At 31.4% G+C, this 20,807-nt stretch overlaps 1 protein-coding gene across 3 annotated transcripts in view; it reads left to right on the top strand.

The window, feature by feature from the left end:
* LOC139526882 (protein unc-13 homolog D-like) overlaps positions 1–20,454 on the top strand; it is a 49,256-nt gene extending 28,802 nt beyond the window's left edge. For all 3 annotated transcript variants that reach the window (XM_071322024.1, XM_071322025.1, XM_071322023.1), the window contains exons 3-27: positions 329–388; positions 767–836; positions 1,380–1,566; positions 2,038–2,154; positions 2,547–2,628; positions 3,860–3,967; positions 4,360–4,449; positions 4,900–5,003; positions 5,454–5,613; positions 6,111–6,232; positions 6,676–6,766; positions 7,224–7,433; positions 8,075–8,235; positions 8,812–8,938; positions 10,222–10,290; positions 10,575–10,649; positions 15,140–15,244; positions 15,779–16,060; positions 16,360–16,500; positions 16,898–16,930; positions 17,738–17,896; positions 18,267–18,354; positions 18,572–18,734; positions 19,022–19,238; positions 19,933–20,454. In XM_071322024.1, the coding sequence (XP_071178125.1) occupies positions 329–388; positions 767–836; positions 1,380–1,566; positions 2,038–2,154; positions 2,547–2,628; positions 3,860–3,967; positions 4,360–4,449; positions 4,900–5,003; positions 5,454–5,613; positions 6,111–6,232; positions 6,676–6,766; positions 7,224–7,433; positions 8,075–8,235; positions 8,812–8,938; positions 10,222–10,290; positions 10,575–10,649; positions 15,140–15,244; positions 15,779–16,060; positions 16,360–16,500; positions 16,898–16,930; positions 17,738–17,896; positions 18,267–18,354; positions 18,572–18,734; positions 19,022–19,238; positions 19,933–20,079 (3,168 nt within the window). In that variant the 3' untranslated portion in view covers positions 20,080–20,454. The remainder of the gene's footprint in view (positions 1–328; positions 389–766; positions 837–1,379; positions 1,567–2,037; positions 2,155–2,546; positions 2,629–3,859; positions 3,968–4,359; positions 4,450–4,899; positions 5,004–5,453; positions 5,614–6,110; positions 6,233–6,675; positions 6,767–7,223; positions 7,434–8,074; positions 8,236–8,811; positions 8,939–10,221; positions 10,291–10,574; positions 10,650–15,139; positions 15,245–15,778; positions 16,061–16,359; positions 16,501–16,897; positions 16,931–17,737; positions 17,897–18,266; positions 18,355–18,571; positions 18,735–19,021; positions 19,239–19,932) is intronic.
* Positions 20,455–20,807: the final 353 nt, after the last annotated feature.

The raw sequence follows: 20,807 nt of genomic DNA, 5'->3' as shown, positions 1-20,807 counted from the left end.
TGATGTCATTTATTTCATTTTTTTATATTTTCTGTCCATCATTTTCTATTCTTAATATTTAAGCACCCTATTACTAGTATTATGTATTCTTTATTTTTAGCCTGTTTTTTTATCTGTTTACGTTTTTATCCCTTTATTTTGCGCTTTTGGTCGCAACTCTCTACTTCGCAAACCCTCATGATGATGGAATTATAAAACAAATTTTAATTATGACTCACTTCACCCTAATATTGTTTTAAATAATTTGATAATCAATCAAATAAGAAAGTCCATATTTTCTTTCTTTCTGATTTTGATAATGTTAATATATTCTTTTGGATATATTTAGATATTTGAAGTAGACAGAGATGAACACGAATATTTCATTAGAGAGGAACTTGTTCACAGGGTACGTTAATATTGCATACATAAATACAAATATTATTTTTTTATAAATTGCACACATATAAATACACAAAAAATGTACTGCCTATGTATGTATGTAAATTTCAAAAAAAGTTATTTAGTTTATACTACATAAGGCTGCTTGTACCAAGTCCGAAATATGACAGTTGTTTTCAATACTTTTGATATTTTTGAACTTTTCATTTTGCCATTTCATAAGAGACATTCTGTATTGAATTATCCTTGAAGTTCGGTATTTTTGTTATTTCACTTTTTATTTCTCGAAACTGTATATCAGAAAACAGTATGCTAATACTTTATTAGAAACCGTGAACATACCTACATCATTTATACAAAGAATAATTATTGATATTGTTTACAGCCAAAGCACGTCCAAGTAAAAGTGTCTATTATTGAAGGACAAGGCCTGGCGTGGTCAGGTGAAAAGAAAGGTATAAACTATGCATCTTTTTGAAATATGTCATCCATATTATTCTCGCATGCTATTAATTTTCGATAAAGGAAAAGAAGGCGAACATAGGTGCCTACGAATATGTACATGTAAAACTATGATCTTTCATTTTAAACTACATCTATATCATTACAATACAATGCTTAGAAATTCTTTAAGAACAATTTTATTTTAAATATTTATTTTATACACATTGAAAGTTCAATTACGCTGTATTGATTGCATTAACAAAATCTAGTGAACCTGTGTTGTTCAGAAATAACCTTATTCAGTGACCAAAAGTTTTGAAAGCTAATAATATAAACATTAATTTTGATAGCACAAATAAAACAGTTTGGACCATTATGGGTACACAAATATATAATATTAATGATCACAGGCTTATAATTAAAAACGATATGCAAACATTTCGTCTATATCATTATCGCTTTAAATTAAAATAGGTGAAAAGCGAAATCAATACAAATTTACCCTTACCTCTCAGTTTACAAACCATATATTTGCAAACTTGTGTCTCTTACAGGAGATTTTTACTGTCTAGCAAGAATTGTTCATCATGGAAAGAAATCACCAAAAATATCCCCAAAAAATTCGCCAAAGTTATCACCAAAGATGACTCATTCTACTGGCTCATTTGATGAAGCAGATATCTCTAAAACATTAACTGTAAAGAATTGTTCGAATCCACAGTGGAATGAAGAATTCAGTCTGTAAGTGATCCAAATGTTGTTTATTTGTCTTTTTTTCTTAGACATAATTTCACACATGTATCTTTCACAAGTCCGATCGACGCTAAAATGACTTTGCTGCCTATTGATGAACTATCATTCGTGGTACTGATGTTAATGCACTAGATGCACATTTCGACAATTTATGTCGCTCCAATGATGGTCGAGGCCAGTATGTTTGAAACCAAAAGAATAAATGAAACTTTGAACTGCAAATCAAATCAAAATGGACCTAACGTATAGCGAATTCCGAACAAAGATACGTGTTTAACCTTTGAAATACTTTCAAGATAAATTAACGCAACAGTAGTTTCCTAATGTTAAATCTCAACGTATTTTAGTGAAAATCGGTAAATACAGGTATCAAAATGAAAAATAAAATATTTTTATACACTCTAGTCAACACTGTTTTTTTTTTTAATATATTCAACATTAATCAAAACTTTTTTTCAGAAATATAGATAATTTCTTTACTGATGAAATAAAGATTTATATCCGTGACCAAACTGTGGAACAAGAAGCTTTGGGACACCACGTTGATAGACATCATCATGAGCATAAATTTAAAAGGTAACTGTGATGAGTTTATTTACACTCCTTCTCCGAAATAAAAATGGTCAGTATGAAGGTTGAGATCCATTGAACTGAAACGGAAATTTGATCTGAACACGCTCTGAAACATTTGAAAGAAAATACAGATTTCAAGGAACTTTAAAGATATTTTTTGCTTGCTTGAAATTAAGTATTGTACGAACTCATATGTAGTCAATCTTGTTCTACTAAGTCTTTTAAAATCGGTGTAGACAGAATACTTAATATAATATTTGATAATTAAAACTGAATTCCTATCTTTTAACTACGTAACTATGTACTTAAAAATCTTGTCATTGACTCCGAAGTGTAAATTTAAGAAACCAGTTTCGTATTATTTTTCGTTAAAATCTCGTGAACTAAATTTTCAGTTTGCTTCGTATGATATGGCATTCTAGTGAACATGACAAATCGAAATGTGGATGCTTTGGAATGGTATCAATAAATGTCAAGGTAAGGTCATATATATTTGGGTAACTTTAGAATTATATTCATTAAACTCAAGATTATGCCATCTATATATATACATTAGGTTTTTTTTAGAATTGTATTCATTTAACTAAGTATTAGGTCATACATTTGGGATAGTGTGAAATGGCATCCATAAATGTGAACTAGGTCATAGATAGTCGGAATGATTAATAATGGTAATCAAAGATGTCAAGGTTTATGATAAATATTTGAGAGTCTACATAAGACTCATCAGTGACGCTCATCTCAATAAAGTTATAAAGCCAAACAGGTGTAAAGTTGAAAAGCATTTAGGATCCAAAATTCCCAAAAGTTGTGCCAAATGAGGCTAAGGTAATCTATGCTTCGGATAAAAAAAATCCTTAGTTTTGTTAACAGGAAATTTATGAAACAGATAACGGGAACCACCAACAAAATACTGGACATAGCATCAACATCTGACCTCATTACAAATGAGACGTACATAACGAATAACACATTATCCTAATAACATGCATATGACAATAGTGTAACACACTGATAATTTAACTGAAAACAAATGTATCATTACTTCCGAAATCCAAGGTGAATTTAAAAAGAGGCAGACCATGCAACGTTATCAATCAATGGAAAGAGTGGAAGCAACTGACATATTTCTGACTTGATACCTCCTCCGAGCTTGATACATGCATTTATCATGTTTTATAGCTAGCTAAACTACCCGTTGTTCAAGTTTGGTTTATTAATGAAGTTGATTGAGCAACTCAAGTAGATATAATAGAATAATTTAATATCTACATTTGTGTACACATTAATCACAACTGACAAAAGCATTCACACAAGCATGCAAATAAATGTAACAAAAACGTCAACATGAAAGGCATAAATAGCAATATCTGAACATGCTATTCAATATATAAAAACAAACACAAAAGAACAAAACACAAATATATATTTCGAGTGTTCTTAATGAATGTTGAACAAGTACCAGAAACTGATATGTTTGTCACAGTTTTATATACATTTTTGTAATTACTCGCCAAAATTCAATACTAATAAAAAGGAATCAGCGTATATACATAAATTTTATGTCATGTGAATTTGTGGCGCAATTACTACATAAGTAAGCCGCCTACCATAACCAATAACAACAAGAAACATATAATATGCACATTGATATTTTTCTGTTAAATTTCGTATCAAAATAATATTTGAGATATTGATGCATTTTTAGGATGTGGTTGCACAAGGAGTTGATAAATGGTTTGACGTGACAGAATGTGGAAATAAAAATGTTGTTGTTGCCAAATGTCGTATTAAGATCAATCTTTGTCATAGACAGGTAAGTAGTTTTTACTTATGATAATTAACATGGAAAATTAATCTTGAAAAATGATTATGTTTTGACATTCAATTTGAAAAAAAACCACACCTTCTAACGTGCAAGATGACCAATGACAAGCTGTGTGTGTTTTATATAATAAATATTGGAAACTTTCAGGTAGATATCAAGATATAAAAACCGTAGTTAATTAAAAAAAAAAAAAAGAATCTACGACTGTGAAAAGCAACACGACAAAAAAAACATCAGCATCTCCCGTTTCGACTTTGAATATAAGTTAAATGCGCTTATCTCAATTCCAATTACTTATTTTAGCATTCGTTTCTACCAATAATTCTCTGAAAGTTTCAACAAATTGAAGACATTAACAAACTGGAATTATTATTTTTTAGGATGATATTATGAGCGAAGAATATTTTTCTATCGACGACTACTACCAAGCTGCCCAACAAGTCTACAGTTACGCTGCTAAAAGATGTTTGGTAAGAATCTGTGATACAGTTTTCTGAAATGTTCATTAAATGTTTTTAAGTTACCATGTATATTTTATCAGCTGCCGAATGGTTTCAAACCAAAAACTCACTTCTAATGTAGTGTTTATTATGTCATAAAGGTACACTTACATTTGTTCCGTTATTCATATTTTTATATGCAATTGACAACTTCAACAACCTTTTGTAAAATAATCTTTTTATGCTATTTCAGTTTCCAGGCATAGGTATTCATTTTTAAAAAATAGTTTCGACTATTTGCTTTTAAATTGTTTTTAATGTCATTTTCTTTGATGTCTATGTTGATTTTGCATTGTGATTGTGTTGATTCAAGAGTAACGATAAGTTTTATGTAGTCGAAAAGCATGCATGACGTATCAATTATAATCGTAGAGAAGTTTGTTCCACTGATTTAATTATTCGGATATTTCATATTTATAGCAAGATGACATGCCAATGGAAGCAAAGATACCACCACAGGATAGAAGAGTACTAAATACATTTGCATCATCTCATCAGATATCAGATCTGTCTCAAGCTATTATGTAAGCATTTTTTATTGTTTATTTCCAGAATAAAAGGATACTTTATATTACAAATCTTTGTTAAACATGTATAAAGATATTAAAAGATGTGTCTGAGTGTCAATGAGACAAATCTCCATCCAAGTCACAATTTATAAAAGAGGGTCGAAAAATACCAGAGGGGCAGTCAAACTCCTAGATAAAAAATAACCAGACAACGCCATGGCTAAAAATGAAAAAGACAAACAATAGTACACACGACACAACATAAATATCTAAAGACTAAGCAACACGAACCCCCCTCAAAAATTGGGGGTGATCTCCACATGTGGCACCTGTAGCTTTGCTCATCTTACTACAAACCCGGTCATAGTTTCAACTATATTATGTTGTTTATTCATTATTATATTTAAGCATATTTAAATTTTCTTCATAAATTAAAAATATGTTATTTGGTGTTATTTCTTTCAGTCATGTGATCATTTTGTTAGAATGGACAACTGAAAATGACAATTTGAGTCATACACAACATGCTCTTGTAAAACATATACAAGAATTACAAATGACTTGGGTCACGAAGCAGTTCAACATATCAACAGCAGCACAAAAGATGCCATTAACAGATGCTGAGGTACTTTTATGATTTTATTTTTTAACCTTTCCTGGTTCAAAACAGTGATAATTATTTCGATTTATGATTTTAAAAAAAAATGATCTGGATAAATGAATTGGTATAACAGAGTTTAACAGAATTATGTCTTAATGTTATATTTAACATTGCCATAAAAGTTGGAGGTTTGGCATGCCACAAAACCAGGTCAACCCACCATTTTTTTTCTTTAAATGTCCTGCACCAAGTCAGTAATATGGCCATTGTTATATTATAGTTCGTTTCTGTGTGTGTTTTATTTTAATGTTGTATTTCTGTTGTGTCGAAGTTCTCCTCTTATATTTGATGTGTTTCCCCCAGTTGTAGTTTGTAACCAGAATTTGTTTTGATCTCAATCGATTGATAAATTTCGAACAGCGGTATACTACTGTTGCCTTTATGTATCATATTTGACTTAGAAACTGATGTCAAAATACGTGTACTTCATCACTAGTTGTATAAATCTATTCTATCTACAGATAGGTTGGTATAGAAAAGCAGCAGCTGGTTACATAAAGTGTATCAGTGATCATTTAGAAGAACTACCAGAACTCTTCCCACCTTCTGTTGACAATGTCAACCTACTTAAAGCAAAGTTAGGGTAAGTATAACATGAAAACTGTTGTATGTATTTCATTAAACGATCCAAGTAAACTGTTGACACTTTTTTTGCAATTATCAATTTGTTTTGTAAAATCGAAAAGTCTTTCACACTGAAACAAGAGATAAAATATCCTTATCAACATATATGTATATATAGTAGGGTAATGAAGATTTCATCAAAAAAGAATACAACAATATGGTAATAACATCCCCAATTTAACGTGGTTCTGAGGTACATGTTATCAAAACTCAAAACACACTAAGTGCTAGGCTTAATGACGTGAAATAAATCTTTCTTGGTTAATACAATGATTAAAATTAACGTTAATTAATGTGACATATGATTACAGATTTTCCGTTTTGAATTTTCCTCAGAGTTATGTTGTTTTTTTTATTTTACTTTGTAGGTTTTCAAATCTTAATGTAACTTATTCATTGTAGTGTGACAGTACAGTTGTTAGAATTGGATTTATGGGAATCAAAGAGTTCTCCACATAAAGATTTAGCACATTTACTTCTGCATAAACTTCAGGTAAGGACCATTGTATTTTAATAACCACACATTGATTTCTCAGGAATGACTGTCCATAATATGACAGTTGATTTCCATTCGTATGATGTGTTTGAGTTTTGACATTGCTATTGCCATTTGATATAGGCCGTTTCATATTTCACTTTTTCTTTGCATGCATTTGTTTGTATGTATTTTTGTTTATCTTTTGTACATTAGGGAATCTAAAATACATATATTATTATCTTACCAATGTGCTCATGTTTAGAATCAATTCAGCAAATGTGTCCATGATGTTTTCAGGATTGAAAAGTATTACAATGTTAGATATGCTCTTATAATGTTTATACACGAGCTTAAATGTGTATTCTAATTGTAAATGATTAAACGTCAAAGATTTTCTATCATTGTTTGCAGATCGTAATTGCAATGTTTAACAGAATAAGTCATGTAATAATTATCAATTTAAATTTTGTAGAGTGATGTTGACACCTATACCCACAACAAAGTAGAAACCATATCTATGCATGACTTGGTAAAAGACCCGGTAATTCCTGAATTAAATATTCTCGGAGAAATAGTTGATAATTTGTCATCACATTGCTACCCGATGGGAGTCGTAAGAACCTTTTACAACTCCATAGGCATCAACTATTACCGAATAGTATCCTTATCAGCAGAGAAAAATGTGAGTTGCTTGCTTTAAAATTCAAACATATTCGTGAACAGTTTTATTTCGGTCACAGATCTTAATAACTTTTGAAATAATTATTTAGATCATGTGTTTTTATAGGTTTTTTTTTTTTTATTTATTTTAAGGTCTTTATAGCTTGGTGGTTTTGTTCTCTTGTGCTGTGTGGTTTATTACTCATTTCTGTTGTCCTTTTATATATTTCTGTTTTTCAATAAATATTCCTCAGCCTCTAAATAAAACGTATAACATTTATCTGAATACTGGTGGTGGTTGATCCATTGTGTACATTTACCATGCCAAAAGACAAATGACGATATTTGTTCACTTATTTTTCTATTTATCGACGATGCCTCATTTTCAATTGTTACATTTCGATTGAGTGGCAATTCGTGTGATGGATTCTGCATGCATATCCGCAGATGCTTTCCCTGTCGATTTTACTGGTCTTGCTTCTCGTAGCTTTCCTTTGATTCACTCCGGGTAAACATCGGTAAACTACTACTGCTTCTAACTCAACTGGATATAACATAATTGAACGTTATCTTTAATTGAAACCTTATGTTTCTGATGCAATGATAACTACAAAATTCGTTATTATGTACAAAACAATGTATTTTGTTTTTAACATTTTACAGATAAGTACAAAAACCAGAGAACTGATGATAGAGTTGGACAAATACCAAAGAAGATATCACAAGTTTTCAGTTAACATAACCGAAAGCAGCAAGCTCGCTCTTAGAATCTACTTCCTTGTGAGAAAGTTTTATAACATAACACGGGATAATATTAGTAGGAGGTATATAATATTTCTTATATATGTTTTTATAATATTTTGATACCTTTAATACGTTGACGATTGTATCAAATACAGAAACAAAACAACAGGAAAGACGTTGGTGTCATTAGAAAGTCAAAGCTATTCTGTCAAGTACAGAGAAAATACCACAGATTTTTTTTTTATAAAACTATATTTATATAAACTTCATAAAACATTTTAAAAACTGAAATTACTTTCATTAATTTTGAAATGTAGTAGGATGTTATTGTTGTTAGTTTTTCGTTACACTTCAGTGTTTCTAATGTTTCGTTGTTTTCCTCTTATAGTTGATTTGTTTCCCTCGGATTTAGTTTGTTACCAGGATTTGTTTTCTCTCAATCCATTTATGACTTTTGAACAGTGATATACTACTGTTGCCTTTATTTACGCTGGCATTTCAATTTGAATATCATCTCTTGCATGAGTTTGGAATATCGTGGATACGTGTTTTAAATTTGATATGAAGCTTGATAATTTAAACTTTCTCAATTCACTTTCACAAGGTTTTAATTAGAAATTATAATCTATTTTAATTGTATTTCAATGTGATTTCAGAGACGTTTTCAGACTAGCAATATCAAACTATCAACAATGGTTTCAAGAGACCCTTGTTTTCTGGATTCAGACATTTAGAACAGAGTGTATGACTCGGATAGAGAAGGCGTTGGAGATAGATAAGGATGTAAGATTATACTCAAACTATTTTATTCTCTGCTTCTCTTCTGAAATATTACAGGAAAAAAGAACAAACAACATTACAACACAACAATTTCCTCAAAATAATATTTTAATTCATCAGTTGCTAGGCTGGCAAATACAATTCCGTAAGCAAGGTAATTACAATATTTACCATAGTGTATAGCTTAGAGATAAACAAATTCACATTTCTTTAAGGATGACGTTCATTTTTCTGTTTTGGCTAATATGAATATATAGTTAACTGTTATTAAGCAACTCGTTTTCGGGTTTGTCTATTTTCTGTATTTTTTGGTCTTTGTATTATGTATTCGGGTTTTGTTTTCTGTAATTAGTTAAGACTTCAGTTTTATCATGTATATTGTTTATATTCATTTGATAAAATTTACTGTTTGCAATAGCATGAATTGTTCTAAATAATAAGGATGTTCTTATCACAAGCAGAAAACCTAGCCGTATTTGGCACAACCTTTTTCAACTTTTGATCCTCAGTGCTGTACAATTTTGTACCTTTTTTTGACTTTCGAACTTTTATATTTGGGCGTCACTGGTAAGTCTTGTGTGGACGAGGCGGGTTTTTGGCGTATTGAATTTTAAACCTGATGCCTTTTGTTATCTATTATTCATGTGTTTCTTTGCCTAATACGTTCTCCTTTTTACTTGTATTGTAGTCCTGTAATATTATGTTGTCATTTTAATGTTATATTTAACATTGCCATTAAAGTGTGAGGTTTGGCATGCCACAAAACCAGGTTCAACCTACCATTTTTTTCTTTAAAAATGTCCTGTACCAAGTCAGGAAAATGGCCATTGTTATATCATAGTTCGTTTCTGTGTGTGTAGCATTTTTACGTTGTGTTGTTTGTTTTCTCTTATATTTTAGTGTGAAGTCACATTACTATGAGACGTGTCACGGTACTTTTCTATCCCAAATTCATGTATTTGGTTTTGATGTTATATTTGTTATTCTCATCGGGTTTTGTCTAATGCTTAGTCCGTTTCTGTGTGTGTTACATTTTAGTGTTGTGTTGTTCTCCTCTTATATTTAATGCGTTTCCCTCAGTTTTAGTTTGTTATCCCGATTTTGTTTTTTGTCCATAGATTTACGAGTTTTGAACAGTGGTATACTACTGTTGCCTTTATTTGCAATTCTTCATTAGTTTTCAAATTTAAACATTAATCTACTTTAATTTCATATTACTTTATCTATAAAGCAAATAAAAAAAACATTTCACATCTAATGATTTATTTCTCTTTTTCTGTTGATAGGTTGTTCTTGTAACATCACGGTGTAAATTTTCAAATTCCTCTGTGGATGTTCTTGCCTGTTTTGCGAAGGTAAGAGTGTGGACCAAACTATTTATATCAATTGATTAACAATGTTTATTGTTATAAAATACCGGATTAAGTAGATTTCAAAGGTAATTCTTAAAAGTCATAAAATTGCAATATTTAATTCGTGAAACTTTTGTCGATATTTTTATCACAAGTATTTTGTCATCACCATTTTTTTTCTATGGTACATTGTGTCATATAAGTAAAGAAATTGAGAGATTTGATAACTGTTAATAATACATGTATCTGGAACTGCTCTTTTTAATAGTAAACCAATCTATTTCTAGATAACAGAAGAATGGAAGGCTATTGATTTCCATGATCCTGACTCATCGTTAATGGGTGTCACAAAAATAACTGATGTAAGTTATGTTACTTTTTATTTGTCTTCCGTTAGTGTTTATACTCAACAAGTTGACAGTTGTGTTTCAGTCGGCTGATATATGTATGGTCGATATAGCTTTTGTCCTTTTTTGTGGGCTTCCATCTTTTTGAAATCACTTGGGAGTTCGGTTATTTCAATTTTTCCATGACATTTTAATTAAATATCAATGTCAATCGCTTTTGACTTGAGCATTACTGATAAGTCCTATGAGGACAAAACGCCCGTATGGTAGTTTTATTGGCATACTTAAGTATACAAATTTTCTCTTCACACAGAAAGGGAGAGGACTTTTTGCAGTGGAACTTGTCACCTTTGTTTTAAATAAACACGAATATAAACGTATGTCAGCAAAATAATCTTTAAAACAACACACTCAGTCCGATATGCGTTTTAAATAGAACAAAAGAATTCGACCTCTTGTGTTTAGAAGGTAGAAAAGTGAAATGAACTTTGTATACGGTTGTCAAGATTTCACAAAAGTTACTTTCCGTAAAGTCATTATAAATATTTGCATTCACGTTGTTTAATTTTCATATTGTACAATTGTTGACAATGCAACTTGCAAACAATCGTTTTCAAAACGACCATAAGTCAAGCTGTTACGTCATTTAGGGGTCTCCTTATAAACTGCTACTTTTTTTTGCTGGACATAGAAAAAATCTGGGAAAAATTACAAAAATTGATAAATGAATTGCCAATCGTTTAAGACCATTCCCAAAGTGGCACACCTAAATTTGACATTTGGACGCAATTTCAAAGTTGGATGTTATATGACGGGGTTTTGTTAATTATTTTTTGAATCGAACACACCCGTCCTATAAATGTAACATCACATGACCTTTTAGTGATTAAAACTAATTTTTTTAAATAATATTTGCATGTTTGACATGTTTTTTTCTTTAACAATTACATATACACCGACAGTCATAATTTCTGTATTATTTAAAAAAGTTTTGTTACACATTTTGTTACACCTTAGTTATACAGTAACCCGGATTGGTTGACCATTGTGAAGTTGAGTTTTTGGGGTAGCATAAATTTATATCGTTGTACTCTCTTTGTTTGTGTTAACCAATTGTCGTTCGGAATTATTTTTTATACGTCATTTATTTATCTTGCAATTTCTTGTAATTTAGTTTGCGTCTTATTTCGTTGGTGTCATAATCACCGTACGGCCTTCAACAATGAGCAAAGCCCATACCGCATAGTCAGCTATAAAAGGCTCAGATATAACAAAGTAAAACAATTCAAACGAGAAAACTAACGGCCTTATTTATATAAAAAAAAAATGAACGAAAAACAAATATGTAACACATAAACAAACAACAACCACTGAATTACAGGCTCCGGACTTGGGACAGGCACATACATAAATAATGTGGCGGGGTTAAACATGTTAGCGGGATCTATGTTTGTGTTCGATCATACAGTATAATAAGTCGGTAGTTGCCCGCGAATGGATTTTTTTTATTCTTCGCGTCTTATTTGTTGATTGCAGTTGGTTTTTGTTTTGTGTCATGTGGAGATATGATGTGATTTTTTTTTTTTTATGTGTTTGCATCTTAAATTGGGATTGCACCGAGTTATTTCATGATTTCTTTTGTGCTATATTTTCGATACATTTTTAGTCTATTTTATAGCATCTTACAATTGTCCGGCGACATAATGTGATACTTTTTTTGTTCGCCAATATTTTTCATACGATTTGAATTTACTATTTTTATCTTTTTCTTTTCTTATTAGTTTACCTACAGTCAAAAATTTGCAAGACATTAAGAGTCTTTACTTATTTAACCGTTTTACATTAGACTCAATTTTCTCAAACACCTCTCCCTAGTTTTCAAGAATATCAAAGTTCCCTTATATTAATTTTTACCGTATACGGTGGCTCACTCTATTTTTCTCATACTTGCTCACTATAACAAGTCAAGTACTATAGTAGTACACCGGTGTCTTCATATTTCATGTACTGCACATGCGTATATATATTACGCGAGTGTGAAACATGCAGACAATACTCTACTAAAGCAAGCCAGGAAACAATCCATCAACAAGGAATTAAGACTGAGCTAAGGGGAGCTCGCTCCAGTATTGCTCCAGTGATTCCCTATGTTTAATTAAACATATTTCCCCGACGAAAGCCCCCCCCCCCCCCCCCCCCCCCGCCTATATTCTTGAAAACTTGAAAACGTTGTTCTTATACATACTTATCTCCATGTTATTGTCTCAAGTCTTCAGTCTCTGCACCGAACTCTTACAATCAACCAAGTCGTTGCTAAGACGGTGCTTAAAAGAGCAGCGGCTTGGGTTAAAATTGTACTTACTAGATAGTCTTTGATAATCTGTTACAGTTTTGTACAAGAGTAATGTTTGTCATGCTTAAACCTTTGGCATATTTTGTAAGTTGAAAAATGAATATACTAAAGACCTTTTTTGGGTGTTAACATTTGCGGTTGACTGGCATATTTTATGTAGAATGTACAACCTGTTTTATTAAAAAAAAAAAATGATTCTAAAAGATAACGAAAATTAAGCATATGCTCTTTTAACTGTTCTTGAACAGGGCTCCAATTTTAAAAAAAGAAAGAGTTCAGATGATCAAGTTCTTTGAAGAAGGAGAAAGGGGAAACCAATAGCACTGCTATATCATCTCAGAAATTATATAAATAATTACCATTAGTATTACAAGACTATGAAGGATGCATTCACATCTCTTCTGTTATGGAGACGTTTGACAAATTCTGTATATAAAAAAAAACAAGTTCCTTTTGTGCCATAACTTTATTCATATAGATTATTTCTCCTACATATCTTTATATATTGCTTTCTTTAGTTCAAATTGGAATCTCAGATAAGCATCTGGTACTTTAAAACCTCTACTCTCTGTTCCATGCCTCTGGTCGACATGTGTACTTCAGAATAATTACTGACTGTCAAATGTATAGCAGAACGTACATAACTTCTTGATAAAACAAACTGCTGTCTATCTCCCTTTTCGACACTGCAAAAAAAAAAAAAATCGAACAGGCAATTAAAGAGGGGGTTGCAACCACATGTTCGCGTATAAACGGATCGGAATTCAATTCTCATTCTGTAAACAAATATTGTAGGATGCGTTAGTGTCGAATCCTGAAATTTGTAAGGTATTTTGGTGTTTTAAAAGCCCCTCCTCCTTTTTTATAATATACACCACAAAAAAAACAATCTCATTAAAATCCGATGTTCTGATACGCTACCCTCCACTATATAGTGTCGAATCCTGAAATTTGTAAGGTATTTTGGTGTTTTAAAAGCCCCTCCCCCTTTTTTTAATATACACCACAAAAAAAAAATCTCATTAAAATCCGATGTTAGTGGAGGGTAGCGTATCAGAACATCGGATTTTAATGAGATTGCAAAAAAACAACATTTAGTTAGGATAAAGAACTAATAAACGATAGTCCTATAATGTAAGGCTTCAGAGTTTCATATCTTTAAGATTCAACATGTTTATCGGATTGTTTTTTACTATCAATGTTGAACCGTTCATTTTTATCGGATTTTTTTAACTACCAATGTTGAACCGTTGAACCGTTGAACATTGATAGTTAATAACAAACATTCGATAAAAAATGTTGAATGTTAATTATATGAACCTCCGGTCTTATATTAAAGGACAATATATAACACTTCTGAGGTTCATATCATTTACATTCAACGGTTTTATCGGATTTTTTTTTTACTATGAATCGTTCAACATCAATAGTAAAAAAAATCCGATATACAAACGTTGAATATAAGTGATATGAACCTCCGAAGTTTATATAATAGCATTACGGTAAATATAATAATTAAAATTCAGTTAATTGAGTGTGGGAGGCTATTTTAATCCACTTTCTGAGTGTGTATTAAATAATGTTACAATGTAACAAACCTATCAAACACACCGTGAAAAATAACATTATCTCCCCTGGAAATGCTTAACAACAAGACACAAAAAACTGCTACCTTTTTTTGCTCTATATCACATAATTATGAAAGCACATTACATAGATAGGGAATATTGTGCTTGTGTACACGTTTAAATGTGTAGGTGGCACACTCAGAACGATCGTCTCTAGATTTTTTTTTTTAATTCGTCCCGGCCTTTCCGGGTTCACGTAGCAACACGTTTCTTTCCTGTCCAGCTATTCCTGATTATCAATTAATCCAAAACATGCATTTATCACAAGGCAACAACTATTAAACAACTCACCTATACCAATGGTGATCGTCTAATTCCTAGCTGATTCTTTTAATCGTACCTTTCTTGACGACACCCATCGTTGTAGCGTCTACCATTGGAGGTAGCGAAATTACATGATTTGACAGGAGAGCGAAATAAACAAGGGGAGCAATTTTATCGAACCGCATTCCGGACTGCACTGGCTTCTCGCAAGCAACCCCTCCTTAACCATCCTGTGTATCAGTATAACCTTGTATTTGCAGTTAATTTGTGATGGTGCAAGACTGTATGTGCAGAAGATACAAAACATTTTGGAGAGAAATTGTTACTATGATGATGAAGAAAAAACATTTAATGTCACTGACAGGGTAAGTTCTAACAGATGACGTCACAATGGAAATTTCTTTTATGTATACTCTAAGCGGTATAGAAAATGAGATTTTTTTTGTAAGACCTTTTGTAAATTGCAATACGCAATATTTTTCTTTATTTGGAGTTTAAACCTGTTTGAATAGAGAGTTTCAGTGAGTATGTTGTAGATGAAATGCGCGTCTGACATGCAAAATGCGATGACCCTGGTTCTTTTTCACCATATTGAGAAAGTGAGTTTTTCACGTACACCACTTTTTAACAGTATCGCATTTCAAAATGGCGATCATTTAAGCCATGGTTTTTGTAAAAAAAAAAAGAGGCAATAGATATCAAAGGAATATTTAAACTCATAGGTCAAAGTTTGTAAATAATAGATACATGTCTATTTCTTTCAGAATTTCTTTCTTTTGAGTTAGTGTTGCAAGGTTCTCTATAGGATGTTTCCATTGTCTAATCTACGAGAACTTTTAAAACAAGGACACATCCTAATAAACATTGTAATGTTTCATTTGTTGAGTTATCTGTTTCAGCTCTGTATAACACTCAACAATATAGAACACGTTCGTCAATACTTAAATGAACTACCACAATTATTGGAATGGGAAACTGTGGTATCAAGAATCTCTTCAACACACGAGAATGATCGTATAGGAACACAAGCTCACTCGACTCTTGCACGACTTCTTAGTACCACAAACAAGGAGATAATTATGAAAAGTTCCCTGTTACTGACGCAGATTACGGAGAAAATGAAAGTAGACATGGCCGCTTATATGGATATATTTACAAGAAAGAGACCAGAAAAGGCATCTGTAAGTTTATAAATCATTCATTTCAAAATAATCTACTTTATACATAAAATATAATTTTGCTGATATGATAAATTCATACAATGAACCTTAATTTTGTAATAAAACTAAGCAAGATGTCATACAAATCATACTTTGAAAAAAACATTATTTAATGTCTTATTTCTGCAGTTACAGCAACTGGAGGTTTTAAAACTGATTATGATAATTATATATATTCATTTGTCAAGTTGTCTTTGAAACAAACTCAAAATTTGCTAATGCCAACCTTTTATTGTAACAGTTATATTTGTTTTCTTCAGTCCGTTGATAAACTAATTGGGTACATGTCAGTTAATCTAAAGACCCTGCATGACAAAATGATGACACCAACATATTACAGGATGATAGAACATCTGTGGCCAACCATGGTTACTCTTTTAGACCAAAAAATGCTGTCTGGGGTATGTTTTCCTTATCATTGTAGTTTTGAATGGTAAACCACAGTGTAAACTAACTCACTATCTATTTCTTGCATTTTCAATTCATCTCTTCTTATGAGATTTTTATGTACGTTCTGGTTCCTTTTTAATATTTGGTTATGTTAAAGAAGGTAAAGTTAGTAACCTCCTTGGTGTCATGAATAAGTAATAATTGCACCTAACTCATTTAACTAGAGTGATAGTTAGAAATGAATGCAAGGACAAATTTTTCTAATGATATCTCATAAAAAAATTATGAAGAATGATAGCATTTGACACACTATACGTAGATTTCTGGTATGATTTAATATAAAAACAAAATTTATTCACTTTGGGTTTTTTTTCTATTATACAGTACATTTGTAATTTTCTTTTGTAGGAAAGACCGGAGTACTATTATCAGATGAAACAAGTAAGTCTTTTATTGTTTAGTCTCATATAAGATATGTTGTTTCGGATGCTAAATATATATGTCACGTCCATAGCGGAGAATCCACATATACCAATGTTAAAGTCTTTGGTTTGACCTGTCTAGGGTAAGAACCCATCGTTGGCGAACAAGCTACCACATGACATCCGAGACGGTAATTCAATAACGATTAAGATGGTATATAATTTTTAATAAGAAAGAATAATTAACGAATAACGAAACAAGTGCGTATCGCAGAGCAACTGTGTTGCTGTTATAGACGATTATAGTATTGTCAGTTATAGCTAAGATCACTCATCGTACTCGAATTGTGGTATTTTGAAATTAATTGAGATACCGATAGTCCCCGGATTTAACCAATAATTAAATGAACTTGTAAACGTTCCAGGTCAGTATGTTAAAATTGTTGTTTTATTTCGAGGCAGCCAGTTTTTATTAGTGGCGGAAACCATCATCCTTAGATAGTAAAACTGACAATCCTAGTAAAGAATGTAAGATTGAAGACAGGTGAACACGCACGAGAGGGATTCGAACTCACAACCTCAGTGTTGACTGGCTAGCGATTGCAGTAGTAACTACCTCGCCAACGAAGCCTATGTTGTTTTAAAAGATGCGTCACTATTCGAATATTGAAACATTAGACATTTTATTGACCGTATGAATAAAGGAATATGTTGTTTTTCTGGTAATAAATGGAAAATGATAATTCAATTTATAAATAAGAGATAATCATAGTTAACATAATTAAATAATTCAGATAACAGCGAACGGCAATTAAATTCATTTCAGCATGTGAAAGCGTTGATATCTTATTTTGTACGAGGTGGACTTCTGGAAAGACAGGTCAACAACCCTGTTTTTGAAGCTCTGAAAACACGTCTAGACTACAATACTATGTCGACTGAAGATCTGTTGTTGGCTTACTACGACAATATAGCTGACGATATGGTAAGCATTAGTACATATTTTTGTTTAGGGGCCAGTATTGTTTAGGGGCCAACTGAAGCACGCCTCCAGGTACATGATTTTCTGGCTGTATCAAAGACCCATTGGTGGTCTTTGGCTGTTTGCTTCTCTTTAGTCGGGTTGTTGTCTCTTTGACACATTCTCCATTTCCATTCTCAAAATGTAAAAAGTCCATATGATGTCAAAAATTTTTTTATAAATAGAAATACTGGGTATATTTATGAACCAATTATCAATTTTTGTTTGCATGTAATATGTTACATGTTAAAGATTATATCACTGCAAAAGCTAGCAAACTGAATTTAGTTTCGAATACGTTTTTGAATAATTGAACTGTTTTGTGTCATTGTAGGGTACACCACTGGAATACTTTGGGCATCTTGCATTGAAATTTGCTTACATTGAGGAGACAAGAGGCAATATTACAATATATGTCAAGGGTAGGTATAAAGCTTTAAAAATAAATTTCTTATCACTTCATGAAGTTATATAAAAGCAAATACTTTTTTCGGAATTTTATAATCATTACATTTAAACATAGTTATAGCTAGATACATAAACGTATAAATTTCATCATCATGTTGATGTGTTTGGCACAGTGTTCTTTTCATATAAAGTATGGTTTGTTATTTTCTCATTGTTATATTTATTTTACAGTTATACGAGGATGTGACTTACCAGGCTTAGATGTTACTGGCCTAAGTGATCCCTATGTAATACTTAGTTTACATCCGTCAACAATGTTTGGTCATGTAAAGCCCCAGAGAACCAGAATCGTAGAACAAACATTGAATCCAGTCTTTAATACTTCATTTCAATTGTAAGTTTTCTATTATTTGATGTATTTGTTTTAGTCGTTATCATTTATATATTTAAAAGCTCTGATAGCACTTTTGAAGTTTTAAACAATATCACATGTTTCCGTAGTTACATTACAACATATTCCATCAAACTAAATGCATCAAAATAGTTTTATTGCAGTTGAATCAATAAATTAATCATAAATAATCTCTATGAACATATGATAAATATTGTTCAATGCTTGCAGTATCAATTGTCATTGTTGGTTTTGCATATATCAAACTACAAATATTTGTTTATTTACAGCCCAAATGTTCCAAGAGACTACATTGATATCCAAGGAGCTGTGGTATTGTTAAGTGTATTTGATTATGACAAGATTGGGAATGATGACTTTGCTGGAGAAGTTTTGATTCGTCTCTCCTCCATTCCCAAAATATCAATGTCACAAACTGTTGACTCTGCATCTGTTGTGATGATGGCGCTACAACGACCATCTGCAAGTTTAGAAGGACCATTTCAGGTACGTTCATTAATTTATTTATTCCGATTTTGTTTTTCGAACATAAACATATAACAAAAATGGCAATTATCTGAACTAGATTTTATAAATAAAATGATATACAACTATCTCATCGTTGTCATCAACTGCATCTGAAAATCAAATCAAAATAATATCACATACAAGTAAAAGCCAAATTCGTCATATGAATTCTGTGAAAAGGTTGTCTCATTGGAAATCATATCGCAAACCCTTTTCTTTAATATTTTAAATGTGTGACAAGGAAATACGCGTTATAATGTGATAACACTGAAGATGTACAAAGACAAACACCTTTGTTCGATAATATTTTACACATTTCTAAAGCTTGCCGTTTCGTTGTCTTTTAGAATAAGAATAGAGAGTGCATCGAAGGCCATCATAATTTAAATGAGGATATTCGAAAGTTAATTGTATAGATTAGTGACAGGCGAAAATGTATTGTTCATGTATTGCAAAGCATCAGCGAATTCGTTGGGAGAGAGTGATTTCTGTTCATGCAACAAAACCAATTAAAAATGGATAACAAATAGTATAAAATATGTCATTTATTTTAGTATTTCGAATATTGTATAGAAATTTCAGGAGGAAACATTAGTGTTGCCATAATAATTTTTGTCGTAATTTGTTTATTACTATTGAAATAAAATAACACTTTTCTGATTAACATTTTCAGGTTCTTGTGGAACGTAAGTCTTGGGACAAAACAGCAAAGACATTTCTTGCAGACAGAAAAAGATATTTGGAACATCATCGTCCACGAACTGACAGACCGTCGAAATTAACGAATTTCTTCTCGTTTCTAACAGGAGATAAGACCTGAAAAACTATTTGAATTTGATGAACTGATCAGCACTCCCATTGCTGTTTGAAATATAAAAAGATGGTCACATGATTGTGTCTTTCCCATGATGCATCTGCATTTAATTGCATGAACTATAGCGATTAAACGCTTTCTTGAAAGAACAAATTTCAAGTATGTATTACTCAGGAAAATTTAGATTCGAGTTGTGTCTCAAATACTAACACAGTGAACGTCTAGTCCAAGTATTGGAAAACATAAGCCAAGTGTTTTCTTCATATTGCAATTGAAGAATATACACATTCAACTGATTCATTAAGGAATGTGTTAGTTTGCTTCCTTTGTATTCATTATATCATGTTTATTACATTTTATGAATAAATTTGTCATGATTTATTTTGTGTTGATTAATAACTTATAACACAACATTATGTTACATTTCAGTAGACAATACAGCTTGATGTTTGTGTAAATGGTTAAAACATATATAAGCTTATTTTCTGGTACTATTCCGCTCAAGTATCGAAAACGAATTGAAGTATTAAAAATTTAAAAACAATTTGTGAAATTCTCCTTCTTAGATTAATTTTTATCGTGTGTGTCCTTTGTCTTCAGATTTTTTATCATGACTAGTGCGTTTTGCTCATTTGATTTTTTAATAGTTTTATATACAAAAAAAATATAATACAGAGAGTCCATTTACCCTGTTGCTTATATTACTAGAATCACATCCTCTGGTATTGTTCGAC

This window comes from Mytilus edulis, chromosome 6 (assembly GCF_963676685.1).
Source record: "Mytilus edulis chromosome 6, xbMytEdul2.2, whole genome shotgun sequence".
Taxonomy (NCBI): Eukaryota; Metazoa; Mollusca; class Bivalvia; order Mytilida; family Mytilidae; genus Mytilus; species Mytilus edulis.
Note: the sequence above shows the minus strand (reverse complement) of the source record. Positions and strands in the feature narration are given on the sequence as shown.